The 22,783-nt window shown below is 39.7% G+C and overlaps 2 protein-coding genes across 2 annotated transcripts in view; one reads left to right on the top strand and one right to left on the bottom strand.

The window, feature by feature from the left end:
* Nucleotides 1-4,876: 4,876 nt before the first annotated feature.
* Nucleotides 4,877-14,039, top strand: dph5 (diphthamide biosynthesis 5). Its single transcript, XM_058400953.1, has 7 exons — nt 4,877-5,138; nt 6,455-6,579; nt 7,888-7,996; nt 9,030-9,150; nt 11,148-11,187; nt 11,991-12,094; nt 13,380-14,039. Exons 1-7 carry the CDS (start codon nt 5,004-5,006, stop codon nt 13,610-13,612), a joined length of 867 nt encoding a protein of 288 aa, XP_058256936.1. The 5' UTR covers nt 4,877-5,003; the 3' UTR covers nt 13,613-14,039.
* A 961-nt stretch (nt 14,040-15,000) lies between these two features.
* The window catches only part of slc30a7 (solute carrier family 30 member 7), a 20,698-nt gene continuing 12,915 nt past the window's right edge, over nt 15,001-22,783 (bottom strand). The window contains exons 9-11 of the mRNA XM_058400952.1: nt 16,512-16,602; nt 16,178-16,327; nt 15,001-15,869 (exon numbers count right to left, since the gene is read on the bottom strand). Coding sequence (XP_058256935.1) covers nt 15,822-15,869; nt 16,178-16,327; nt 16,512-16,602 — 289 coding nt within the window. The 3' untranslated portion in view covers nt 15,001-15,821. The remainder of the gene's footprint in view (nt 15,870-16,177; nt 16,328-16,511; nt 16,603-22,783) is intronic.

The raw sequence follows: 22,783 nt of genomic DNA, 5'->3' as shown, positions 1-22,783 counted from the left end.
GTACAAATAATCAAGACATGGAGATGAACAAGCAATAAATCTTTAAAAAAAATTGTTATTCCTTATTTGTCCATTTGCTCATGTATTTGTGGAGAGAAACAGCTCTTTTTTTTTTTTGTTGTTGCTCTTCGGTCGAGCAGATTGGCGCACACTGTTAGGACAATTTGCTACTGGCTCACTGGACTCAAACAAAACCAGGGGAAAGGGAACCTGAATGGTTCTTATATGCCTGACATGGGTGAGCCATTACATAATCTCTCTCTCTCTCTCTCTCTCTCTCTCTTTTTCTTCTACACACACACACACACACACACACACACACACACACACATACACACACACTGTGTGATTGAGGTAACTCTTGCACCATTTTTCAGGAACACAAAATGTGACCCGATCATTTGAAGATCATATTGTCTCATTTAGATGAGATTGTTTTTTCATCAACAAACCACAATCACATTCCTCTATCTGGCAGCGCGTAACAAGCATGCACCTCATTCTTCCCCCTCATACCCCCACATCCCTTCCCTCACCCCCTCTTTCCCACCATTTACGCAAAGTAAATTCTCATTAAGTACCAAATTGTTTTCAGACACCGACCCTGGCAGCGTTGCCATAGAGATGGGCCTTGAGGCGGCTGGCAGCCCAGCGCTGGGGAATCGGGCATCTCTGGATCCGGAGTCCCATTCTGGAAAAAAAAAAAACCCTGTGCCAGGCCTCAGTGAGCCCATTCTGCCAGGCATAATGCACACTGACGGAGGCCTTTCAGAGCTTAACAAACGACGAGGAAGCACCACTGGAGAGGCCCTCTGACCACTCTCTCTCTCTCTCTCTCTCTTTCACTCACTCTCAAACACACACGCACATACACTTACCTAAGCAACTCTGCAAAACACTTGATCCATCTGTTTTGGTTTATAAAGTGAATCATTTATACATTTCACATATGCAATGCTACATTTTCATACAGTATAAACACAAACATAACATTTTGCCCTGATATTTTAGGGGGAAAAAACTTTAACATGACACTGAGTTGCATCAGAACCTTTGTTTATCCCGTTAAAGACAACCTGAGATAAAGACAGGTTTGTTTCATTGCTAGTACTTATCAGTGTTCGGATTGTGCACAATTAAAAAATGTCTATAAATGTCTACCACTATTAAGATTTTATTTGATTTTTCCCCATCTCTACATGGTCTCTTAATTTAGCTACATGAGTGTCAGACAGGAATGCAGAGTTTTTATTTCATATTTAATTATAGAAATTGTCAAAACGGCTAAAAACCCTTTGAATTTGACAAGTGACATACCGGTATATGCACAATTTAAAATGAATTCATTGTGAAGATTACATTTGTTCAGTTTGTCATCCCCTAATCTCATTAAAGGGGTGTGACTTGTACTAGGGTTGAGACCAGATGGTAGTTTTGCCCTTAGGGTTAAAGGGTGCTATATTCAGATTAAAGACCTTTGACTCTAGTCTTTGCAGGTATCAGCTGCATTACACTGAAGGTCAGCATTTTCATTTAGAGTTGATTAAATCTGTGAAATGGTGCAGCGGGTAGTTTTGCTCTCTCACAATTTCAGGGTCACTGCTTCAATCCTGAGCTTGTGTTCATGTCTGTGTGGAGTGTTCTGCTTGAGAGTTTCTCCAGTTTCCTGCCACATTGTGCCAGTGTTCCCAGGCTAGAATCCAGACCCATCCTAACTGGGATGAAGCAGTTACTGAAGATGAATGAATAAACTGTGTTAAACATCTATTAATCACTATCTGTCCTTCACTTCTGCCTTTTGCCACTGGTTTCCTCTTTAAATGTTGTTCCATGAGTGGTGTTTCCTAAATGTTACCACTTAATACAACTGGCTCCTATCACAATGAATGAAGGGATCAGATCCAGAAAAAAATTCCAGTCTGAGTATTAACAATATCCTCACCATTCTTTTCCGAAACCCACAAACATACTTCATGCAAACAGAAACTCATTAACACTTTCCCTCTGGGTGAGGTGTGTATTTCTGTCATGTAAGCTGTCTCTTTTTTCTGGACACTTTAATTTTATTTCACATGTGACATCAGTCACAAACCACAGTTTCACTGCTATTGAATTTCAGAAAACTAGAAGGTGGTTATTTTTAGCAGGAAACTGATAATGTGGTGGGTAACAAGCTTGTAACTCCATCTTGTCATCAGCTTTTTAAACTTATTTTACATATATTCAGCATGTCCTAGGAATCACAGATTGCAGGGCACCATATACACACAATTTAATTCAATTAATGTATTTATAAAGTGCTTATAACAAAGGACACACACAAAGCAGCTTTATAGAAATCCAGATATCAGTCTAAACTTCCAAAAGAAACCAGTGTGTGACACCAGATATACTGTTTACACCGCATGTTTACTATAGACTGAAGTAATGCTGTGTTGAAAGTGAGCACCAGAATTATTTCTAAATTCATTGCTACTTCACTTAAAACAAATCAGTTGAGCATAAAATGTTTTTGGCAGGTACTTTAGGTCTTCAGGTCTTTAGGTCATGTAAGAACATCCACAGGCATCTTTAGTTGTAGTACCTTTTCTGAAAGAGAGAGAGAGAGAGAGAGAGAGAGAGCGAGAGAGAGAGAGAGAGAGAGAGAGAGAGAGAGAGAGAGAGTAGCCAAATTAGTGTAGCCAATTCACATTCCAGATAAGAGTGCCATCCCAATTACAGGAAAAGAAAACCCTTTTTTCTGAAGTTGTAAATACGGTTGTACATTACACCAATCAGGCATAACATTATGAGCAGTGACAGGTGAAGTGAATAAAACTGATTATCTCCTCATCATAGCACCTGATAGTGGGTGGGATATATTAGGCAACAAGTAAACATTTTGTCCTCAAAGTTGAAGCAGGAAAAATGGACAAGCGTAAGGATTTGAGCGAGTTTGACAAGGGCCAAATTGTAATGGCTAGACGTCTGGATCAGAGCATCTCCAAAACTGCAGCTCTTGTGGGGTGTTCCCGGTCTGCAGTGGTCAGTATCTATCAAAAGTCGTCCAAGGAAGGAACAGTGGTGAACCGGCGACAGGGTCATGGGTAGTCAAGACTCATTGATGTACGTGGGGAGCGAAGGCTGGCCCGTGTGATCCGATCCAACAGATGAGCTACTGTTGCCCAACTTGCTGAAGCAGTTAATGCTGGTTCTGATAGAAAGGTGTCAGGATACACAGTGCATCACAGTTTGTTGCGTATGGGGCTGCAAAGGCAGTGCCATGCTTTGGGCAATGTTCTGCTGGGAAATCTTGGGTCCTGCCATTGATGTGGATATTACTTTGACATGTAACACCTACCTAAGCAATGTTGCAGACCATGTATACCCTTTCATGGTCCATATTGTTTAATTGCCACAAAGTAAAAATGATTCATGAATGGTTTGATGAGCATAACAACGAGTTTGAGGTGTTCACTTGGCCTCCAAATTCCCCAGATCTCGAGCATCTGTGGGATGTGTTGACCAAACAAGTCCGATCCATGGAAGCCCCACCTTGCAACTGACATGACTTAAAGGATCTGCTGCTAACATCTTGGTGCCAGATACCACAGCACACCTTCAGGGATCTAGTGGAGTCCATGCCTCAGTGGATCAGGGCCGTTTTGGCAGCAGAAGGGGGACCAACATAATATTAGGCAGGTGGTCATAACGTTATGCCTGATCGGTGTATAAAAAATAATGGCTGTAATGTGTAAAGTCATGCGTCATTCATTCATGTCAATATAGGCAAGGAGAGTGTAATAAAGTGGCCATTGAGTAGATTTTATACATTTTTGATACTGATCATTAACAAAAATGATTTATTAGAGTTGCATGTGTGAAATGAGTTCAGTGGTTATAAATTTTCCAATATTTGTCTTAGTAAACTTTAAGGTAAATGCTAAAAGAGTAGAATTTGAATTGAAACACGTTAAAAACGAGCCAATTTATTTCTTGTGCCAAAATTTCTCAGATGACTATATAATGTTTATTCAACGGTCAATATTCATATTCAGTAATTTTTTAGTTTTGACTCCTGCTTTAATATGAACAGCTGGCTTTGAAATCTAGTCTTGTGAAACACTGCAGCTGTCAAACAATCTTTTGGATTAGCCTGGTACAATAAAAAATACATCCATGTTCATTGTATATGATAGTCAAATGATTTTATACGGTGGCCGAGGACTGCAAAACAAAATGAAAAATCTGAAAACAAAATAACAAACCAGAAAACAACAATTCAGACAAACCAGAAAAGGACGAGACATCTGTCACTCAAGATATACAAGACCTAGGAATTTGTCTATCTAACTTTATTTCTTGTACTTGTGTGGAGGTCTGCCATTTCCAATGGCAAGCATGGAGAAAATGGAATTCATTCAAGGCTACTTTGAGGAAGGACATTCATATGAAATGATTTTGGACATACTGATAGCGTATCATGGGATAAAGATTAGTTTGCGATCTCTAAAAAACACACCTAAAGAACACATGTTTGGAAGACCAAACTATTCCAGACTAAACGATGTAAGGAAAACTATAAGAGTAGAGCTGCGTTCATACACGTGCCACTTTGCTGTACTGCTGCAGCCTGCTGTACATCTTGAGTGACAGATGTTTCCTCCAATCAGCGGTAAGAATTCCATTCGCTAACCATACCTCTCTTTTCCGGTTTGTCTGAATTGTCGCTGTTTTTTTTTAATTTATTATTATGTTTTCGGATTAGTTATTTTGTTTTATGGTTGTTATTTTGCTTTCGGGTTTGTTATTTTTGTTTTCGGAATTTTTATTTTGTTTTTGCATTTGTTATTTTCTGATACGATATTTTGTTTCGCACTTCTCGGCCACCGTACAAGTCGGATGTCAGCTCCAGCAGAGGAACATGTGAGAAGGTGTAGCGGTTCCTGTTTAAACCTGTGTGTTAGTAAAGGGAATTTAGTGTGAGCAGAATTGAAATTATAAACCTGACACATACTTCAGCAATGTTTTATTTCATCGGTCTCGGTCTGGGTGATGCTAAAGACATCACGGTAAAAGGATTGGAAATAATCAAGCGATGCAGCCGTGTTTATCTGGAAGCCTACACGTCCATACTGACTGTGGGGAAGGAAGCACTGGTATGGAAATGGGAAAGAAACATCATGACTTTTTGTTTGTTTTTTAAAAACATCTAATCTCAATATAACATCAGTATAATGACGTGTACAGAGTTGTGCACATAGGGAGGCAGAAGACTCCAGGTACAAGAAACCCATAACATGCTATCTTAAATGATTTTCGCAGCTCTGTAAGGTTTCCCCCCTTAAAATCTCTTCAGAATAACTAAAATAACAAATCAGATATTCTGTAAAAACAATTGTATACAATACATTGTTAGATGAGGTCCTTCCTAGTCCTGAAATGACACACTGTATCTCATAACACACCCACTTTTAACTCTGAAAGAGCTGTAAATAAACAGATTAACTGAATCAAAATGTTTTAAACTACACTTTTTCCTGTTGCCCTTTGTACCTTTTGTGTGTCTTTTTATCTTGAAAGCTGCATATACACTGATCAGGCATAACATTATGATCACTGACAGGTGAAGTGATTAACACTGATTATCTCATCATGGCACCTGTTAGTGGGTGGGATATATTAGGCAACAAGTGAACATTTTGTTCTCAAAGTTGATGTTAGAAGCAGGATGGGTAAAATGGACAAGCGTAAGGATTTGAGCGAGTTTGACAAGGGCCAAATTGTGATGGCTAGATGACTGGATCAGAGCATCTCCAACACTACAGCTCTTGCGGGGTGTTCCCGGTCTGCAGTGGTCAGTATCTATCAAAAGTATCAGTTAAGTCCTGTAAGTTGCAAGGTGTGGCTCATATCTCGCAACTTACAGGACTTAAATGATCTGCTGCTAACATCTTGGTGCCAGATACCACAGCACACCTTCAGGGATCTAGTGGAGTCCATGCTGTGTCGGGTCAGGGCTGCAAAAGGGGGACCAACACAATATTAGGCAGATGGTTATAATGTTATGCCTGATCTGTGTATTGTACTTTTACAAAAAGTTAACTTGAAAGCTAATTCTAAGCCATTCATGTAGATTATTTATAATGTTGCAATTTCCATATTCATGTGAAATCTATGCTGTTCTTCTCCCTACAGTTATAACAAATGATTCTATTACTATATTTTTATTGGCAGCTTGAGCAGTCTGGCCATTTTTCTCTGACAGTTTTCAGAACCATCACAGAACCGTTGCTTACTCAATGTTTTTTTTTCTATTCTGAAATTGCCACGAAAACAGCATTTTTAAATAAAAAATAAATAAATAAATAAAAAAAATAAAAAAAAAGCAACAACGCCATTAAGTAAAAATGCTGACAATTAAGCTTATTGTTATACAAATTCATCATTGCTGTGTGTTTGTGTGTGTGTGCAGGAGGAGTATTATGGGCGAGAGCTGATTTTGGCTGACAGAGACATGGTGGAGCAGGAGGCAGATGAGATCCTCAAGGGTGCTGATGCCAGTGATGTGGCCTTTCTGGTGGTGGGAGATCCATTTGGGTAAAAAAAAAAAAAAATCATTCAGACCAATGCATACTTGACTTTACTATAACCGTTTACAACATTTTCAGAACCATACATACTGAACTGCTCAGTAATACCTATTAGCTGCAACTCTTACTTTTATCACACACTTTTCGGGTTATTAATATAAATCTAGAAGTCGCGTTGTTTCAAGCTGCCTTAGTTCTCCAGTAGATAACTGCAGCATCACTGCAATATAGAAAGCTATAAGAATTAAGAACTCTCGCTCATTGCTGTTTGACTTTATGAGTCAGAAATGAGGCTGGTAAACTATGCAGACACTGGAGATGATGGACATGTTTATGTTTTATTATGACTACTCTACATAGCTGCTCATCACACATGTCCAATATACAGTACGATTTTTCATACAGATCTGTGTAGAAACCTCAGTCTCATGCTTTTTTATTTGTGGAATTTTATTTGTGTGCCTTGTTGCTCTTGTGTTGTGGCTGTTGTGACCAAATTTCCTCCAGGGGATTAATAAAGTTGGTTTCTATAAATGTGAAACACATTTATACATCAGCGCTGTTGAGTTTTTAGTCCTGAGCTGTGCTACTGGCAAGCTGTCATTTTAATCAAAGAGGCCTTCTGCAGCAGAGCAGTGATTTCAAATAAAGTTAAGCATATTTTTGCACGCTACAGTCAAGATGACTAACTAGACACACTAAAGAGTTCAATTCAGTGAATGTCTCTAATCTAATTCAGCCTGCATTCCTGTGTAGTAGCGACAATCTGGTGTCGGTCACAGAGCAGCGTAACATCCTCAGAGGAAAGCGCTACATACACAGTCACTATGATGGACGGGGGAGAGAGAATACACCTCTTCATCCACAGAGAACTCACAATCTCCACCCTATAGCGTGAACACTTTTTCTTTGCTCCTCTCAGGGGCCCTGATTGGTCAGTGTTCATTTTGCGCATGCTTTGACCGCATAGTAATACGTGGTGAAGGATTTGTGATATAGGGTTTTTATTGTAGACATGCTCTGTGCTCCTCTTTGCATTTTTCTTTCCTGCCCTGAAACCGCTTGAGGCCTGAAGCAGGGAGCCTCACTGTTTATTTTCCGTTTCTGGAGAATATTTGTATTTAATGATGTTTAATGACATATTTCTAAAGCAGACGCTTGACATTTCTTGGGCTGATGCTGATCTGTAAATATTGCACTTATAAGCAGGAAAATGTTGGTTTGTGCTCGTGTGCCATAACCGTTTTTCATTTTTGTGTCTTCTGTGTGTTTTCTTAGTCAGTAATCCATTAGAATATTTTTTGGTTTGTTTTAGCGCCACAACCCACAGTGACCTGGTCCTGAGAGCAGTGAATGCTGGGATAAAGTACAGAGTCATCCATAATGCCTCCATCCTGAACGCAGTGGGCTGCTGTGGGCTGCAGGTAGACCTTCTGTTTTTCTAAATTCTTCAGGAACTACAGCTGATGTGCATCTCCGTGTTTTGGCCGTTTAGCTGTCCAGATTTACGTTGCTGAATGAAATCATATGGACAGCTTTGTGAGTGTAGCGTCCCGGTACTCGGGCTGAAGCCATCAATAACACTGCTGTGTTTATAGAGCTGTCCGAGCGTTATTGTGCTCCCCGAGACCCCAGCTGTTCTCACACACTGCTGATCTGGGGTCAGTCCTGTGATTTATTAATACTATCATACAAAAGACTTTTAGTAGCATAAACTCATCCTGGATCAGCAGTGTGCATTTACACTCCTCTGCTCGCTTAGACATGAGCAGCGATAACAAAAGCATGTGTAGAAAAAAAAAAAAATAACACACCATTGGTTTGGGTTTGAATTAATTGTAACCAGAGATGCTTTAAAGTGTGTTTCTGTTTATCCAATCCATCTATCCATTTGACATTAACTTAAATGAGAAATGCACTGATTTTATTGTGCTGATATGATTGGACGTACATAAACATTTGTTATGATATATGAGTGCTTTTAGTGCATGAGTGCTTTTAGTGCATGTGTGAGCCATCACAGGACTGAGCAGATCAATAAGATCAGCAACAGTGTGCATTTTTGTTGTGTCAGCTGTATAGAGGTAAACCATCAACTACACACACACACACACACACAGACTAGACACAGGCTGGCTCTGATGCGATACACACTGAGTAACAGGAAGCACCTTGCCTAGTCCTGGAATGCAGAAATCAGCTCGATAAACACACATTTAAAATCATGTAGCAGCAGCTGATATCAGAATCTAAACATTTTTTAACTGGAGAAGTGCATCAGTTTTTAATCTGAGCCCTGTTTTGGGCAGTTAGTTTTGTTATACAGGTCAGTATGTGATTATTTACAGAGGAATTTGGAAGTAATTAATTTTTCACTGATTATATACATTTCATATCATCCATTCATTTGTCTGTCTGTCTGTCTGTCTGTCTCTGTGTTTGTCTGTCTGTTGCCAGTTGTACAATTTTGGTGAGACGGTGTCTATCGTGTTCTGGACAGACAGCTGGAAACCGGAGAGCTTCTACGATAAGATCAAGAGGAACAGAGACATGGGCATGCACACGCTTTGCCTTCTGGGTAAGCAGGCTGACAGGCTGCATATAAAACTAACCCAAACTTCACAATAGTAGTCAACAAGCAGGGCATTTCCCATGAGAAGCAGTAGGAATAATATCTTCTAAAGCTACAGAACTACTTTCATTCATTCATGTTACATTCTCAGCTTGGGACTAGCTTTGACCTCAGGCTGGATTAACAAAGCAAGCTAACTATACTAGCTCCCTACACTATGTACACTACTTCCTTCTTTCCTTCTCTTGATTTCTCTTCAGAACGTCTCTGTACACATTTAATGAGAGGTTGTATATGACCGGATAAAAGGTCAAACCCAAACAGCTCCTGTGTATTTGCTACAAACTGCAAATTACTTTGTTTTTGGCTGTTTGTGACACTAGTGGAGCAAAGAGAAAATGTAGTATTCACATGTGTGTGTTCCGTTTCTGAGTTTTTGTTTTTACGCAGAGGACATCCACTAGGTTGTGTAGCCTGCAGTGCTGATCGTGTGGCCATATTAAATTATGCAGGGTCAATCAACGAAGCCATGGCAACTGCTAGTAACTCAGGACAGGGGCAGCATAAGGCATGAAATCACTGGCAGTATGAACACATGAACATGACCGACAAAGAAACAGCAATGAAAATGTCAAGGCCAGACACATCCCAGAGGGGCTTGACTCCGCCCCTTCCCCCACATCACACAGTTCCTTTTATATCCTTCCTTTATATCCTTTATATATTTTCCCTGGAGTGCATGTTAAATCAGCTTAATACACACACACACGCACACACAAAAGAGGTGAATGTATCTGAACGCCAAGTGTGTGTGTGTGTACATACACACAGCAGATGGTCTGCATGGAGAAATGATTATTTAGGTTTATCAACATGCATTGGAGATTTAACTCCACCCCATTAAGGGAGCAAATCCCCAGAGGAGGCGGGGTCTCGGTGACAGGTGGCTCCGCCCTCTGTGACTGCTAGAGGGGGTCGAGGGCTCAGGTGTGGATCAGATCAGCAGGACAAGAGAGTGAATGTGATCTGTGTTATTAACCACATTATTCAACAGCAGACAAAGACTGGTATTATTCACTTCACCTTCCACCTTCAACACAATCTCTCTCTCTCTCTCTCTCTCTCTCTCTCTCTTTCACACACAACATCGCAGACTGATTAGTCTATCCATCATTACACATACTAACAAGCCATAGATTATTTATCAACCTGACACCGATTACTCCACATTAGCATAAACAATCTGATTGTAAACATTGAGGCAAAATGAACGTGTGTGTGTGTGTGTCAGTCACTGTAACAGTTTCCTCTTTGTAGGGGAAGGGCCTCAAAATATTCACTTTTTTATAATTGCACAGGTTTATTATAATAATGTAAATATCTGTAATTATTGTAACATGCATTGCTATTAATAATCACATAAGTACAGAGTAACAGATTCCTTGTTTTAAAGTTATAAGAAAAGAACCAGTTCCAGGGTGGAGTGATGAGGTGCAGTTTCAGTTAGCACCCCAAAGTGGGTTAATATTCCTATAGCAGCACATCCTAAAGTGTTCTATTCCTCTTATACCTCAGCGATCCGCCAGGAATTCTGATATTTATTAAAGAACGCTTTTTTAAACAGTTAAAGAAAACTTCTCTAGCCCTAGTTTTATGAAGATTTGCGCAAAATGTGTGTGACTCCTCCTAGCATCCAGGCTAACTGTAAAACTGGATCTCCCTTCACAGTTCATCACAAAATATGTTCGCACTGGAAGCAAAAAAAAAAAAAATGTTCGATTCTCCATGTAATAAAAAGAATGTGGAAAATGTTGCTGACAGAAACAGTGTTCCAGTCAATCCCTGGTATGAGAACACCTCACTTTGTCTTTATCCACTGAAAATATGAAGGTTTTGACCTTGATTTTATTCCCTAGATACAAGAAATACTGTGTCGGAAAAATGTTGTTTCAAGAAAAGTTTAAACTTGGACTTGTCCATTTTATATTGTCTCTGTTACACAGATATTAAAGTGAAGGAGCAGTCCATGGAGAACCTCATGAGGTAAGCGCTTCTCGTGTCCGCTCTGATTTCTGTCTGCTCTGTAGCACTTTGTCAGAGGAGTCTGTGGTTTATTACTGAAGTTCTCTTCGCATACGTTTCTACCCGCAGCTGGACGTGACCCAGCGAGCTGACAACAGAGGGAAAAACATAGGCATTTTTATTTGACTTGGATTCTTGATATATCATTATCGGCCACCAAAAAAAAAGAAACCCTCATTACTTTCACATTCAAGCACGTGAAAAATTCAGATTTACGGCCAACACTTTCCTAACGCACGTGTGAGCGACGTCTCGCCTTCCAGACAGGTCGTTCGTGTCTTCCACGCTTCGGTGCACGTTATAATTTCATCTCTCGTTTCACATGACCCCAGGTGGACTCACACGTTCCACTGCGTGCACTGGAAAGAGTCGAAGTCCTCGAGACCACTGTTCCTCAAACTGAGTGGAAAAAGGAAAAGACCCTAATTTCTCCCAGATTGACTGGTTTAGTTGGATTGTTACTCGGAAATGGAATAAACACATGGTCTCTGGGTTTCTGGTCAGAGCGAGCATGCTTGTCGAATGAGGTTTCTGGCCTTCATTCTACAGAAAGGAAGGAAAAAACATTTAGCGTTTGTTTCCTGTATTAAGTTAATATGAAGTGATGCATTAAGTCGAGGGTTAGTATCGTCTAATCAGCTCTCAGTCCTTACAGTCAATATGTCTCTCTTAGGAACAAGTGCCATAAGTACTACAAGTCCATTAGAGTTCTTTGTCTCTCTCTTGCTCTGACCCGCTCTCTCTTCTTACTCCCTTCTTTAAAGGGGTCGTAAGGTCTTTGAGCCGCCCAGGTTCATGTCGGTGGCTCAGGCAGCCGAGCAGCTGCTGGAGGTGGTGCAGAACCGCCGAGAACGAGGAGAAGAACCAGGTGAGGAAGAAAATGTGTTTGCTTCCCTGCACATGCATTACTGTTGCTTGATAACTAGCAAGTTTATTTACACATAGGTTAGCTAATTTTGCACAACAGGCCTACATTGTTATACCGCTTCACTGTTTAATGCTGGATTCTGGTTGATTCATTTCACAAGTTTATATTTGAACTTTAACAGCAGATGCTCACAGCAGATTTTCTCAGCATAGAATTGTTGATATGGTGACATTTTCTGTAAGGAGATGTTTGTTTAACGTTTATGGAAGGAGTCTCCTAACTCCGAGAGAGACATTGAGAGGGATGAGGGAATAGCTGTTTATAGCTACTATAACATAACCTGTTTCACAGACTTTCCACAACATTAACCAAGTTCCAAGTAGATCCTTTATAGCAAGTCTTGAACTACCTTTTAACTATAAATGAATAAAAAGTATGACGTGTTAATCTTTTTAAAAATTATGCTTATTGGCAAGTTGCTGCAGTAGAAGAACAAAACAATCAAGGACAACGTGGGAGATATCACATTTTTATTCCGCATACACCACAGCAAATTCCATATGATCATATTTTTTTAGTTTATTAAAGGACGACATCCTAAAAAGCCAGCAGGATCCCGCGCTCTCATTGTCACAGCCCGGGTTCGAGTCCAGGGCAGGGCATTAACCCAGCCACTGAAGCCACTGAACTCTCAGTACCGGTCCCAAAAAATGGGAGGGTTGTAACAGGAAGGGCATCCGGTGTAAAAAAAAAAAAAAACCTGTGCCAAATGAAAACATGCGGACCAAATGATCCACTCTGGCGACCCCAAACAGGGAGCAGCTGAAAAAAGCACTTAAACTATTAAAGAATGACCTCCTACATTTTATCCATTGGTAGTTAAATGTTGTGGAACATTCCAGAGTGAAGATAATTCCTATAAAAAGCCCTGTCTCTCTGAAAATTAATCAACACCATCTACTCAGTCAGATATTAAAACTGTATTAATGCCATGGTATAAATGATTTGAATATTATATTTAGTGAATGTACTTAATGAGCCTTGTATATTGTATCCTGATTCATTTTCAGTTCTGTATTTCAATATGTATTGTCTAGTTTTACTCGAATGCCCCTTCATCTGACGCTCTTTATCAGGGACTGAGACTCATTGCTTTAATACACAGTAATAGACTGACGGCTGGACCATCTGTCACAGTGAATGATCTGTCCAGAGTCGCATGAAAATTGGATTAGGTTTGATTGAAAGTGTTTGATGAGATTACTGGGTTTGTGTGTCGCTGCAGCCATCACCGAGGACACAGTGTGTGTGGGACTGGCACGGGTGGGGGCCGATGACCAGGCAATTCGAGCCGGATCCCTGCGTGAGATGGCAGTGTGTGATTTAGGAGCACCGCTCCACTCCATGATCATCACGGGCCACCTGCACCCACTCGAGGTGGACATGCTGAGGCTCTTCAGCAACCTAGAGGGTCTCAGCAGCCTGAAGATGACTGACAGCTCCACCTACATTTCCTGAGAACTCATGCAGAACTTTTAACCCTCATGCTGTCTCATGTCTGGAGCTTCAAGGAAACCACATGAATTATGAATTTATTTGGTGTAGCTCAAAAAAGATCCATGCAAGTTGCATTGCAGAATGGTGCTTTTGAGTTAATTAAGGTTTCCTGTGCAGCGTCTGAGTGAATTACAGAGGTGGAAATGGTAAAAAGGTCACAGAGAAAAGAAAAAAAAGGTTTCATCCGGGACAACTGAATGCTTGTGAAATTGTGACGTACTTCTGTAAGTCAAAATAGTGCACACTTTGGTCGTCATGGGACAGTAAAATGTGCATTTTATTGCTGCTGGGTTTCCAGAAATCTCAATCCAACACGTCTCAGCTCCGGTTTCAGGACGTGAGCCTCACGTGTCTCTCTGTACCAAAATGTTTTATTAAATTTGATTTCCGGAACAATTTTTTTCTGTTGTAATGTGTTTTATACACCACTAAAAATAACATGGTGCACCGGGATGCAGTGCAAAGTTGCATAAGCAAGCTTTTTTTTTTTTTACTGCCGTGTGTGAGGGAGGGATATGAAGCTTAAAGGACAAAAAAAAAAAAAAAACATACCTCTGCTTTATGTTGCTGTAAATGTAAAGGTTGTGAGGTTTTTCTTGTTAGACGTCTTCACCCCTTTTGTACCTGGATTGCAGATGAAATATTCACTGCATACATTTTTATTTCATTGTCTGTACTGCTTATCTGATCTATACTCGGGTCAGGGGGAGCCTGTGCCTATCTCAGGTGTCTTCGGGCATCAAGGCAGAATACGCCCCCAAGAAATAGTGCCAACCCATCACAGGGCACACACACACACACTCATTCACTCAGCCTAGAAGCATGTCTTTGGGACTGTGGGAGGAAACCCACCAAGCACGGGGAGAACATGTGAACTTCACACACACAGTGAGCATGTGAGTGCGAGACTCGAACCCAGGAGGTGTGAGGTGAACTAACCACTAAGCCACCGTGCCACCTCACTGCATACATTTACACTCCATTTAGCCAGATTGAATTCTGATCACTGTATCATATGCTTCCATTTTCTTGGAGCATTTCTGTAACTTCAGAAGACAGAAATTAAAAGTGTGATCTGATTTTTAAACCCAGTTTAACTTGATCCAGAGGGAATTCTGTCCACTCCTAAAATATAAGCGAACTATTGATCAGGACAAACTAAAGGTTTGTACAGAGTTCATTCCTTTAAGTTTAAAGTTTATCTTTAAACAAGTCAGCTGCTTATTCCGATGACCAACAGTGTACACACTTCTTCAGAGATGAAAGAAGATCTAGCTAACTCAGTAATACATGTGTAACTGTATGAATAGTCAGGATTTTATTCCAACAAATGCAAAAAAAAGTACAAATCAGATGGCAATATAATTTATTGAATTGCACAAATGTACTGGCCTGTGGCACAGAAGTGTTTCTTTTAAAAAAAATCCTATGGGCAGTTAAATTATGGACTTCTCACATTTAAGTGGCTCAACAGATCCACGTATGGCTGAATAAAGCTGGTGTTTCGTCCAGTTTTACATAAGCAGAGATCTGAGAAATAATCAGAAAATCAATCAGAACACCATGCAGTAAAAAACAAAAGACAAAGGAATGATTTTCCAGATGTTTGGTGAAGGAGATGTGCAGGAGATTGTCCGAGATATCCACGGGAGGGGAAGGCACTTAAGATATTAAAGCATGATGCTGAATTGAAGTGCGGGACAACACGAGGTGACCGATATCTGCTGCTGCAAAGACATCAGACCACTGAGAAAATACTAGCGATGATTCACTTCACATACTGTTAGAGATTTTTTCCTTCTTAAACAAAATTAAAACCTCATTCTGATGAGGAGAAGACACTGACTAAAGTCTTTGAGGGATATAAAAAAACAAACAAACCCCAAAACAGTTAGGAACATGGACAGTTGTTGACCGGAGGCCCAATTGTAGTCTTCACGTTGTTTGGTTTTCCTGGAAAAACCAAACCCTGTAAAAACCTGGAGTCAGTGTACGGTACTGTACTTTAGTGTACTGTACTGCGGCCGCTCCAGATTGGTCAGACTGGGTGATGACGTTAAGAAACCCAGAGAAATTAAGAGAACGGGTAAAAAGGGGCTGGGTTTGGTGATGAGCTTCACGTAGCAGCACAGAGGGCTTTGGTCCCAGGACTCCTGAATCAAGGTGTCTCCTACATGGCCGCCACATCTATCTGAACGTACAGCTGCCTTACTCCTGCCTGGAGACACAAACACGGGTGTTAAAAACTGTGTACTTAGTTATATTTTATAGTATAACCTCACTGTTGTCATTTAAAATACTGATATAAATTTCATTTATTTATTTACTTGGTTGTTTGTTTAGATCAAGCTCCAGTGCTTTTTATCACATTTGTCCATCCCTCTGAATTCATAACAAAATCACACTACCTTTCTTAGCATATAATTAGTACATATATATTAGTACATTTTACTTTTTATTTTAGTCCAGTACTGCTGTTGGATCAGGTGAATTGTGCATCAGCAGCATAATCTCATTCTCCCTCACCTGTGTGAAAATGTTGTGCGTCTGACTGAGGATCCATCGGGAATCAGCATCTGGAGCCACGAGGAGTTTCAGCGTGCCGATGTAGACGTCAGTGCACAGTGTCCAGAAGTGCGTCTCCTGCAAGTTATACACACCCTGCAGCTGCTGCACCTGCAGAGAGAACCACAAGAACCCACAGCTAACGATTATGCAGAACCAGAAAGAACAGCAGTGAAAAAGAAGCATGCAGCTGTTCTGGTCATGCTGGGATTTAAGGCCTGCCAGCCTATTCACAGCCTTTTCTTAAAATGGTTGCTTCTTTTAAGAAGAAGTGAAAAAAAAAAGCAGCACTCACTCTCTGGTAGCACTCAGGAAGGGTGTGGTCAAGAGCAGGTGGTGTTCGCTGCATCAGGATCCCAATGGACTCTCTCAGCAGAGGAACCACACTGTGGACGTAAAGATTACTGTTTATTTTGTGTACAGCCGCGTTTCAAGATGCATGATGGTTTATTTTTCTTCTTGTAGGAAGTTGATGTTTGGCAAGAGATATAATCAACAAAACAGGACAAAGGTTGAAAAAGCCTCTAACAAAAACAAACAAACAAAAAAAAAAAAGAGTATTTAAAAAAAAGTAAACTAACAAATTATGAGGAAAAATATACAACAGACAAAATAGGAGCATATAAAAGATACCAGCTGCTATGCACTTTTATTCCTTCTTCATGCGCTCATTAGAAGTTCCCAAAGCACAGTCATTACAAAGTCTTTCTTATTAAAAGTGCACAGATAATGTTCATTTCTTTCACCATGTTTTTATCATTTCCCAATTATAGACATAAACAAGTGTCTATGTCTTATTCCATCTTCTAAAATAAGCAGTATTTAGAGAAAAACTACTGGCTTGACTATTGATAACATCGATAATGATTTCACATGCTTCAACAATAAATGATATGGCCAAAAGTATTTAGAAGCCTGAACATGACCTCTATGTGATGTTCTTACCCAATCTGTTGCCACAAAGTGCTTAATTATATCAAATGTCTATATGCTTTAGCTTTAAGATTTCTCTTCACTCGATGAGGGGCCCAAACATGTTCCTGCATGACGATGCCTCAGTGTTTAAAGTTAGCTCCATGGTATGTCAAAGTTGGAGTGGAAAAACTTAAGTAATATCAGTGCCTGAACCTGACTAATGCTCTTGTTGCTTAATGAGCAGATTTTAGCAGCGATGTTTCAAAATCTAGTGGAAAACCTTCCCAGAAGAATGGAGGAATGAATTCAGACAGCACATTAATATGACTTGTACCACAGCGCTGTTGAATTCTGGACTCTGACTGGCCTGAAGGTGGTTGATTCATGTTTTATAAAGGCAGCTCTGACAGTAGTGCAGGTTTATATGAATGCAATTGTTCCAATATGTTATGATTTCTATATTAACAGCTCATTAATATATAAAGCTGAAAACTAACCTTTCAGACATCTTCAGGACAGAGGAATGTTTTGTGGTTTCTGTCATCTGATAAGATGCATTTTTTGGTAAAGGAATAGCTGTTAATCATTCCTATGACTTAAGTGGCAACAGGAATTGAGAATGTTCCACAATATTCAGTGCAATTATAAACAAATAAAAAGGGTGATGTGTTCTTTTAAACCGTTATCACTGCCAAATCACTGTGTTATAAGATCGCTTTGTGCCATGCTTCAGTGGAATAACACTTTTGTCACAGTTTTAATTTTAAACATGGAGAACATACCTGACCATGTTTCATTTGCAAAATAAATTCAGGATGGGGAAAAAGCCAGCGTGAATTTTTTTTCAGGAATGCCAGGTCAGGCCAAAGCTAGCAACCAGTCAAACTGTTGATACAAGACAATTATTTACAAGAACCAGATTGCCCAAGGACTGATACCAATCACAGACCATGCTGCTGCTCGTGACGTGGCTAGCATAGCTAGCGTGTGACCTCACAGCTGGCGTGGCAGCATTATGCTAACCACACACGGCCCAGCTTCCATCTCTGAGCTCTGTAGAGATCATCTACTGCAGCATGATCATTGCTCTCCCCTTCCCAAACCCTCAACCCTCAACCACGAATGCATATGGGAGCCATTAGAGGGTTTCTGGTTTTGGCCTAGTTTTTTCTCCCCTCATCTATTCTGTTTTACCCCATTTCACTTAAACCCCAGTCAGACCTTCATCCCTGACACAGGCTTGCTTTTGCTTTTAGCCTAAGCAGTGACCTATTGCCTCAGATCTACTTTATCTTAATCATCATCTCTATATCTTGGGACAAATCAGCAGCAAACAAAAATATTTCCACCTCATTACATTCATCCGTTTATCATCTTTCATTTCTCAATATCACGCAGAGCAGAGATCTTCCTGAAATACAGCACACACACTGTACAGACACTGGATGACTGCAGCTAATGGCTCTCAGATCAAACCAGCTCTGTGAGCATTAGCGGTCATGCAACTTTCTTATGTAATCTATAAGACTTCATGAGCTCAGCAGTTCTTCCTAGTAACCTCACTGTAGTGGAATCACATTAGTGATGTGCTACAATTTTTGCACATGTAAGTATGTGCTTTTAGACCTCCTTATTAGGGTTAAACAGGGGTGGGCGATTAGGCAAAAAAAAAAGAAAAAAGCTTTAAATACTTTACGCAATGTGCTTTAAAATATTTTGTTTTGCTAAAAAAACAAAAAGAATAAAAAACATTAAAAATATGTACAAAAGAAACTTTAATGTTTAGTTATTTAATATTAATAAAAGTGCACCATGACGTCAGTATATCACAATACTGATACATCATATTGCACAGGTTTAAAAATAATGCATGTTCATTATAGACTTTTGTAGATATATAAAATATATTTTCTGCTTCAATAATCTGCTAAGAAAGTGTTGATTAACAGCAGGGCAGCTGCCAATCATATACCTGTTATAATATACGGTTGTTTCTATAGTAACAGCAAACTGCCACTCTACATACATGGGTTTGTAACTGCATTGAGGTGTAATTGGTGATATGAAGACGTTTTCTCCAAGAAACCATTTATTGAAGGATTCTTCCGTGTAATTGAATGTAAAAGGTTTTTTGTCACTGGAAAATCTTGAAGACATTGAGTTATAACCTATAATAACGTGGGGGGGGGTGTCAAATGGTGGAAACAGTATCTCCATACCACTCCATCGCTTATGATTTGCCAACAACAGCACAAGAATGATTTATTCCTTACCTATAGCACAATTACTCATGACTGACTCGATCTGAATTCTTTATATTCAACACGGACGTTCAGCACTTTACATTAGCTCTACTCTTCTTGTGTTTGAGAATGAAAACAGGAAAGCGCTACACGAGGGGACCTAGGAGCTCTGACATCAAAGTATTGTTCCAGACTTCCTGTGCTTGTAGATGAGTCACTGTTAAGCATCACACATTCAAAGCATGTTACTCCCTGAGGAGCTTACTCAGACAAACTAATGAACAAACACACAACGAACAGGGTCTGGACCTGCTGACAGTTCTGTTGCTACTTTACCACATCTCTCCATGAGAGGCTAAAGTGGCAGCTCAACTCTCCTTTTTCTAAAAATATTCTTTAGTGATTCTCAAGATACATTCTTGGAAACTGATTTATTATTGATGGATTATTTTACAATCAATACACTGACATTTCTTTCCTAAAAGTATTGCATTTTCTTTTAAAGCTGATACACGATATTTGTTGTCTTTCTCAGCTACCCAAAGTCAATATGAACCAAGAAACGGCCAAGAGAAAGCACTGTGTAGATACAGCTTTCGACTTCAAATGTAACAGAAATGTTGGATGTAAAATTAGGTATCTGGGTGCCATTATTATGGCTTGCATGAAAGACTGATGGAAATCAAAGCTGAGTGTTCACTCTTCTGAAACTGTGCTCTCAGATTTGTAGTTGACTCTCCAAAAATGTCTAAACATATTGAGTGACTAAAAATAAAGGCCCCTTCTGTGAAACCTCTGAAACGGAGGTCTTGCCTTGTTTTTTGTTTTTTTTTTTAAGAAGGGAGAGCTGTAGATTACAAGTGCAGCCTTGAACATGGTCATTAGCTAAAGCCGACTAAGCTGGAAACTGAAACATTTCAAAAGATCCAGCTGGGGAGCCTGTCATTAGAGAAACCGGAGCTGCTGCTGGCACTGAGCGGCGTGTGGCGTGTGCCTATCTCGTCCGACCATGAACACTTCCCACAACATACATATCCAGACCCTCCCAAAGCCCTTGCATAAACCCTGTTGTAAACATCCAGCATGTCTGTGTATAAATCTCAGCTGAAAGAGATCTATTCTCTGCAACAGGTTCTCAAACTTGTGAGCTAAATCCACTCATTTAAACCTTTTCCACCCCTCAAAGCAAGGTTTGTTAGGCACTCAGATAAAAAATAAATAAATACGTTTTACGTACGGACACATTACCTCCACCTAGCCAGTGCTAAATACCTCACTTCTGATCACAGCGGAATAATTCCATCTTCATGGGTTTGGCTTAACACAAATGTTCATTTATGTTAATATTCCTCCCTCAGGCCAATCATCTGGCTCTGGGCGAGGGCTTAAAGTGATTAAGCAGCACTTTGGAAAGATCAGGGTCATAACAGCAGGAGCTTTCTGCATATGTCCAGCTAATACACACACACACACACAAAGCTTTTGCTATACACACACATCCTAAAGACTGTTTGGATCATGGATAAAGTCTTAAAATGGCTCTAAAAAAGGTTCAAAAAATATATTAAGCCTTCTCCCATGCCAGCTGATCTCCGGGAGCTGGAGAACGCATGCTTCAGCTCTTCAATCACCAGACTGTCCATCTTACAAGCCAACTACAGAAACCACAGACATTCCTGCTGAGCCGTCACAGTGCACGACCTCCCTGAACAAAAATGACACATGATGCCAGAGGAACAATCAGCCAAACACAAGACAAGCAAATGTGATGAGATGCAGCAGTTGGATGATTCCTAAACACTCAATATTTTTCCTGGACTTTCAAACACTTCCCCAAATTCTATTAAGAACAGTTATATCTTCCTGTATGCTGACTTCAGTGAGACAGACCTGTGTTTCAGGAGCTCAATGACATCTAATATTTAAATTATTAGCCAATGGCAGAAAACTGTTACTTGTAGCTATAGACTATTAAACCATAGTTTTCTTCTCCACAGCTTATTGTTAAGAGACTACACTGCATGGTGTAAGAATAGTTAATAAATTAATTTTTTGATGAAACGGTGGATTTTGATAACAGTTTTTGTCATTGATTAATAAAAGCAAAATAGAACATGCATTACAGTAATTTATTACAGGTAAGGTGTTCTTGGGCCTGATTCGAAGTGCTTATAGTTTAAAACAACATCCTCAGCTGTTTTACAGACACTACAGATAGAAAGCATCAGTTACGGTCTATAAGATTATAAGACAAAAATGCTGATTAGTACTAAAGACATTTTAAAGCTCATAGTCATGCATCTAGCAAAAACAAGAATCAAGTCATCTGACCAACAAAAGCTTAGGTTATATATAATGACTGTATATGGATTAGGATGATGACAAGCTAAATACTCAAGCCCATGAGCTCTAAATGAACAAAAGAAAAAAGAAGAACTAAACTAGTGTAACTTGTACACTACAGACTTTTCTCAAAGAATAGTGACATACAGTCTGGAGAATATTACACTAGGTTGTAGTTACCTATAAAAAATGTTTGCAAAGATGATTGTAGTATATATTAACTCTGAAAAAAAGTTTTATAGCCTGTCTGTGTAAAACATTTTTAACAAGCAGGTCTCAGGTCTTAGTATGTCTCATTAAGGAACCATGCAACGGTTCCTTATTAGAGAGCCAAGTTTTAATTGCCAGCTCAGGTTGTGTAATGTTTGTAAACCTTTTTGTTAAGGATTATAAAGCATTTGTGGTTGGTAAGTGGAGTATTACTAAATCAGCCTAATTCATGTTATTTTCAAACATGCTTTAACTGAAAAGTGTAATACAATAACAATGATGATGCTAGTTAAATGTGCAATAGTGTGAAACTTCATGAAGTCAGAAGATATTTGGTTTCCATCAGCAGTTGTAGCTAAAAGTATAGTACACAAGACATCTGTTGGCTTAACCACATGTGGGAAACTCTGGTCTCCACCCTGTGTATGATACTCGTTTATGTCATATGTGTGATTGAGAGTGTGTGTGTGTGAAAACCAAAGCAACACCTAAAACACAGAGGACTAAAGACACTTATCTGCAACCAAATTCATGTACTAATCACCGAGTCTACAGACAAATCTACAGCATCTTATTAGACAGGCAAGTTTTAATTGCCAGCTCAGGTTGTTTAATAGCTTGGTGAACTTGTTTGTGCCTGGACCCTGCCTCTCTCTCTCAACACTGCACTGGTATTGAAATGTCTCTCTCCTATTCACAGCCTAGTGTTCGTGTTTTAAAGAAGAACAGCAGGACAGGCCGGAGCCTTTGTCTGCATTGTCAACCTACAAGATCTGTTCATTTCTTTGCATTTACAGCATACTACACTGCTACTCAAAAGAGAGGAACTTCAGAAAGAAAGAAAGAAAAAAATGAA

This window comes from Hemibagrus wyckioides, linkage group LG10, assembly GCF_019097595.1.
Source record: "Hemibagrus wyckioides isolate EC202008001 linkage group LG10, SWU_Hwy_1.0, whole genome shotgun sequence".
NCBI classification, from domain to species: domain Eukaryota; kingdom Metazoa; phylum Chordata; class Actinopteri; order Siluriformes; family Bagridae; genus Hemibagrus; species Hemibagrus wyckioides.
This window is presented reverse-complemented; position numbering and strand designations above follow the sequence as displayed.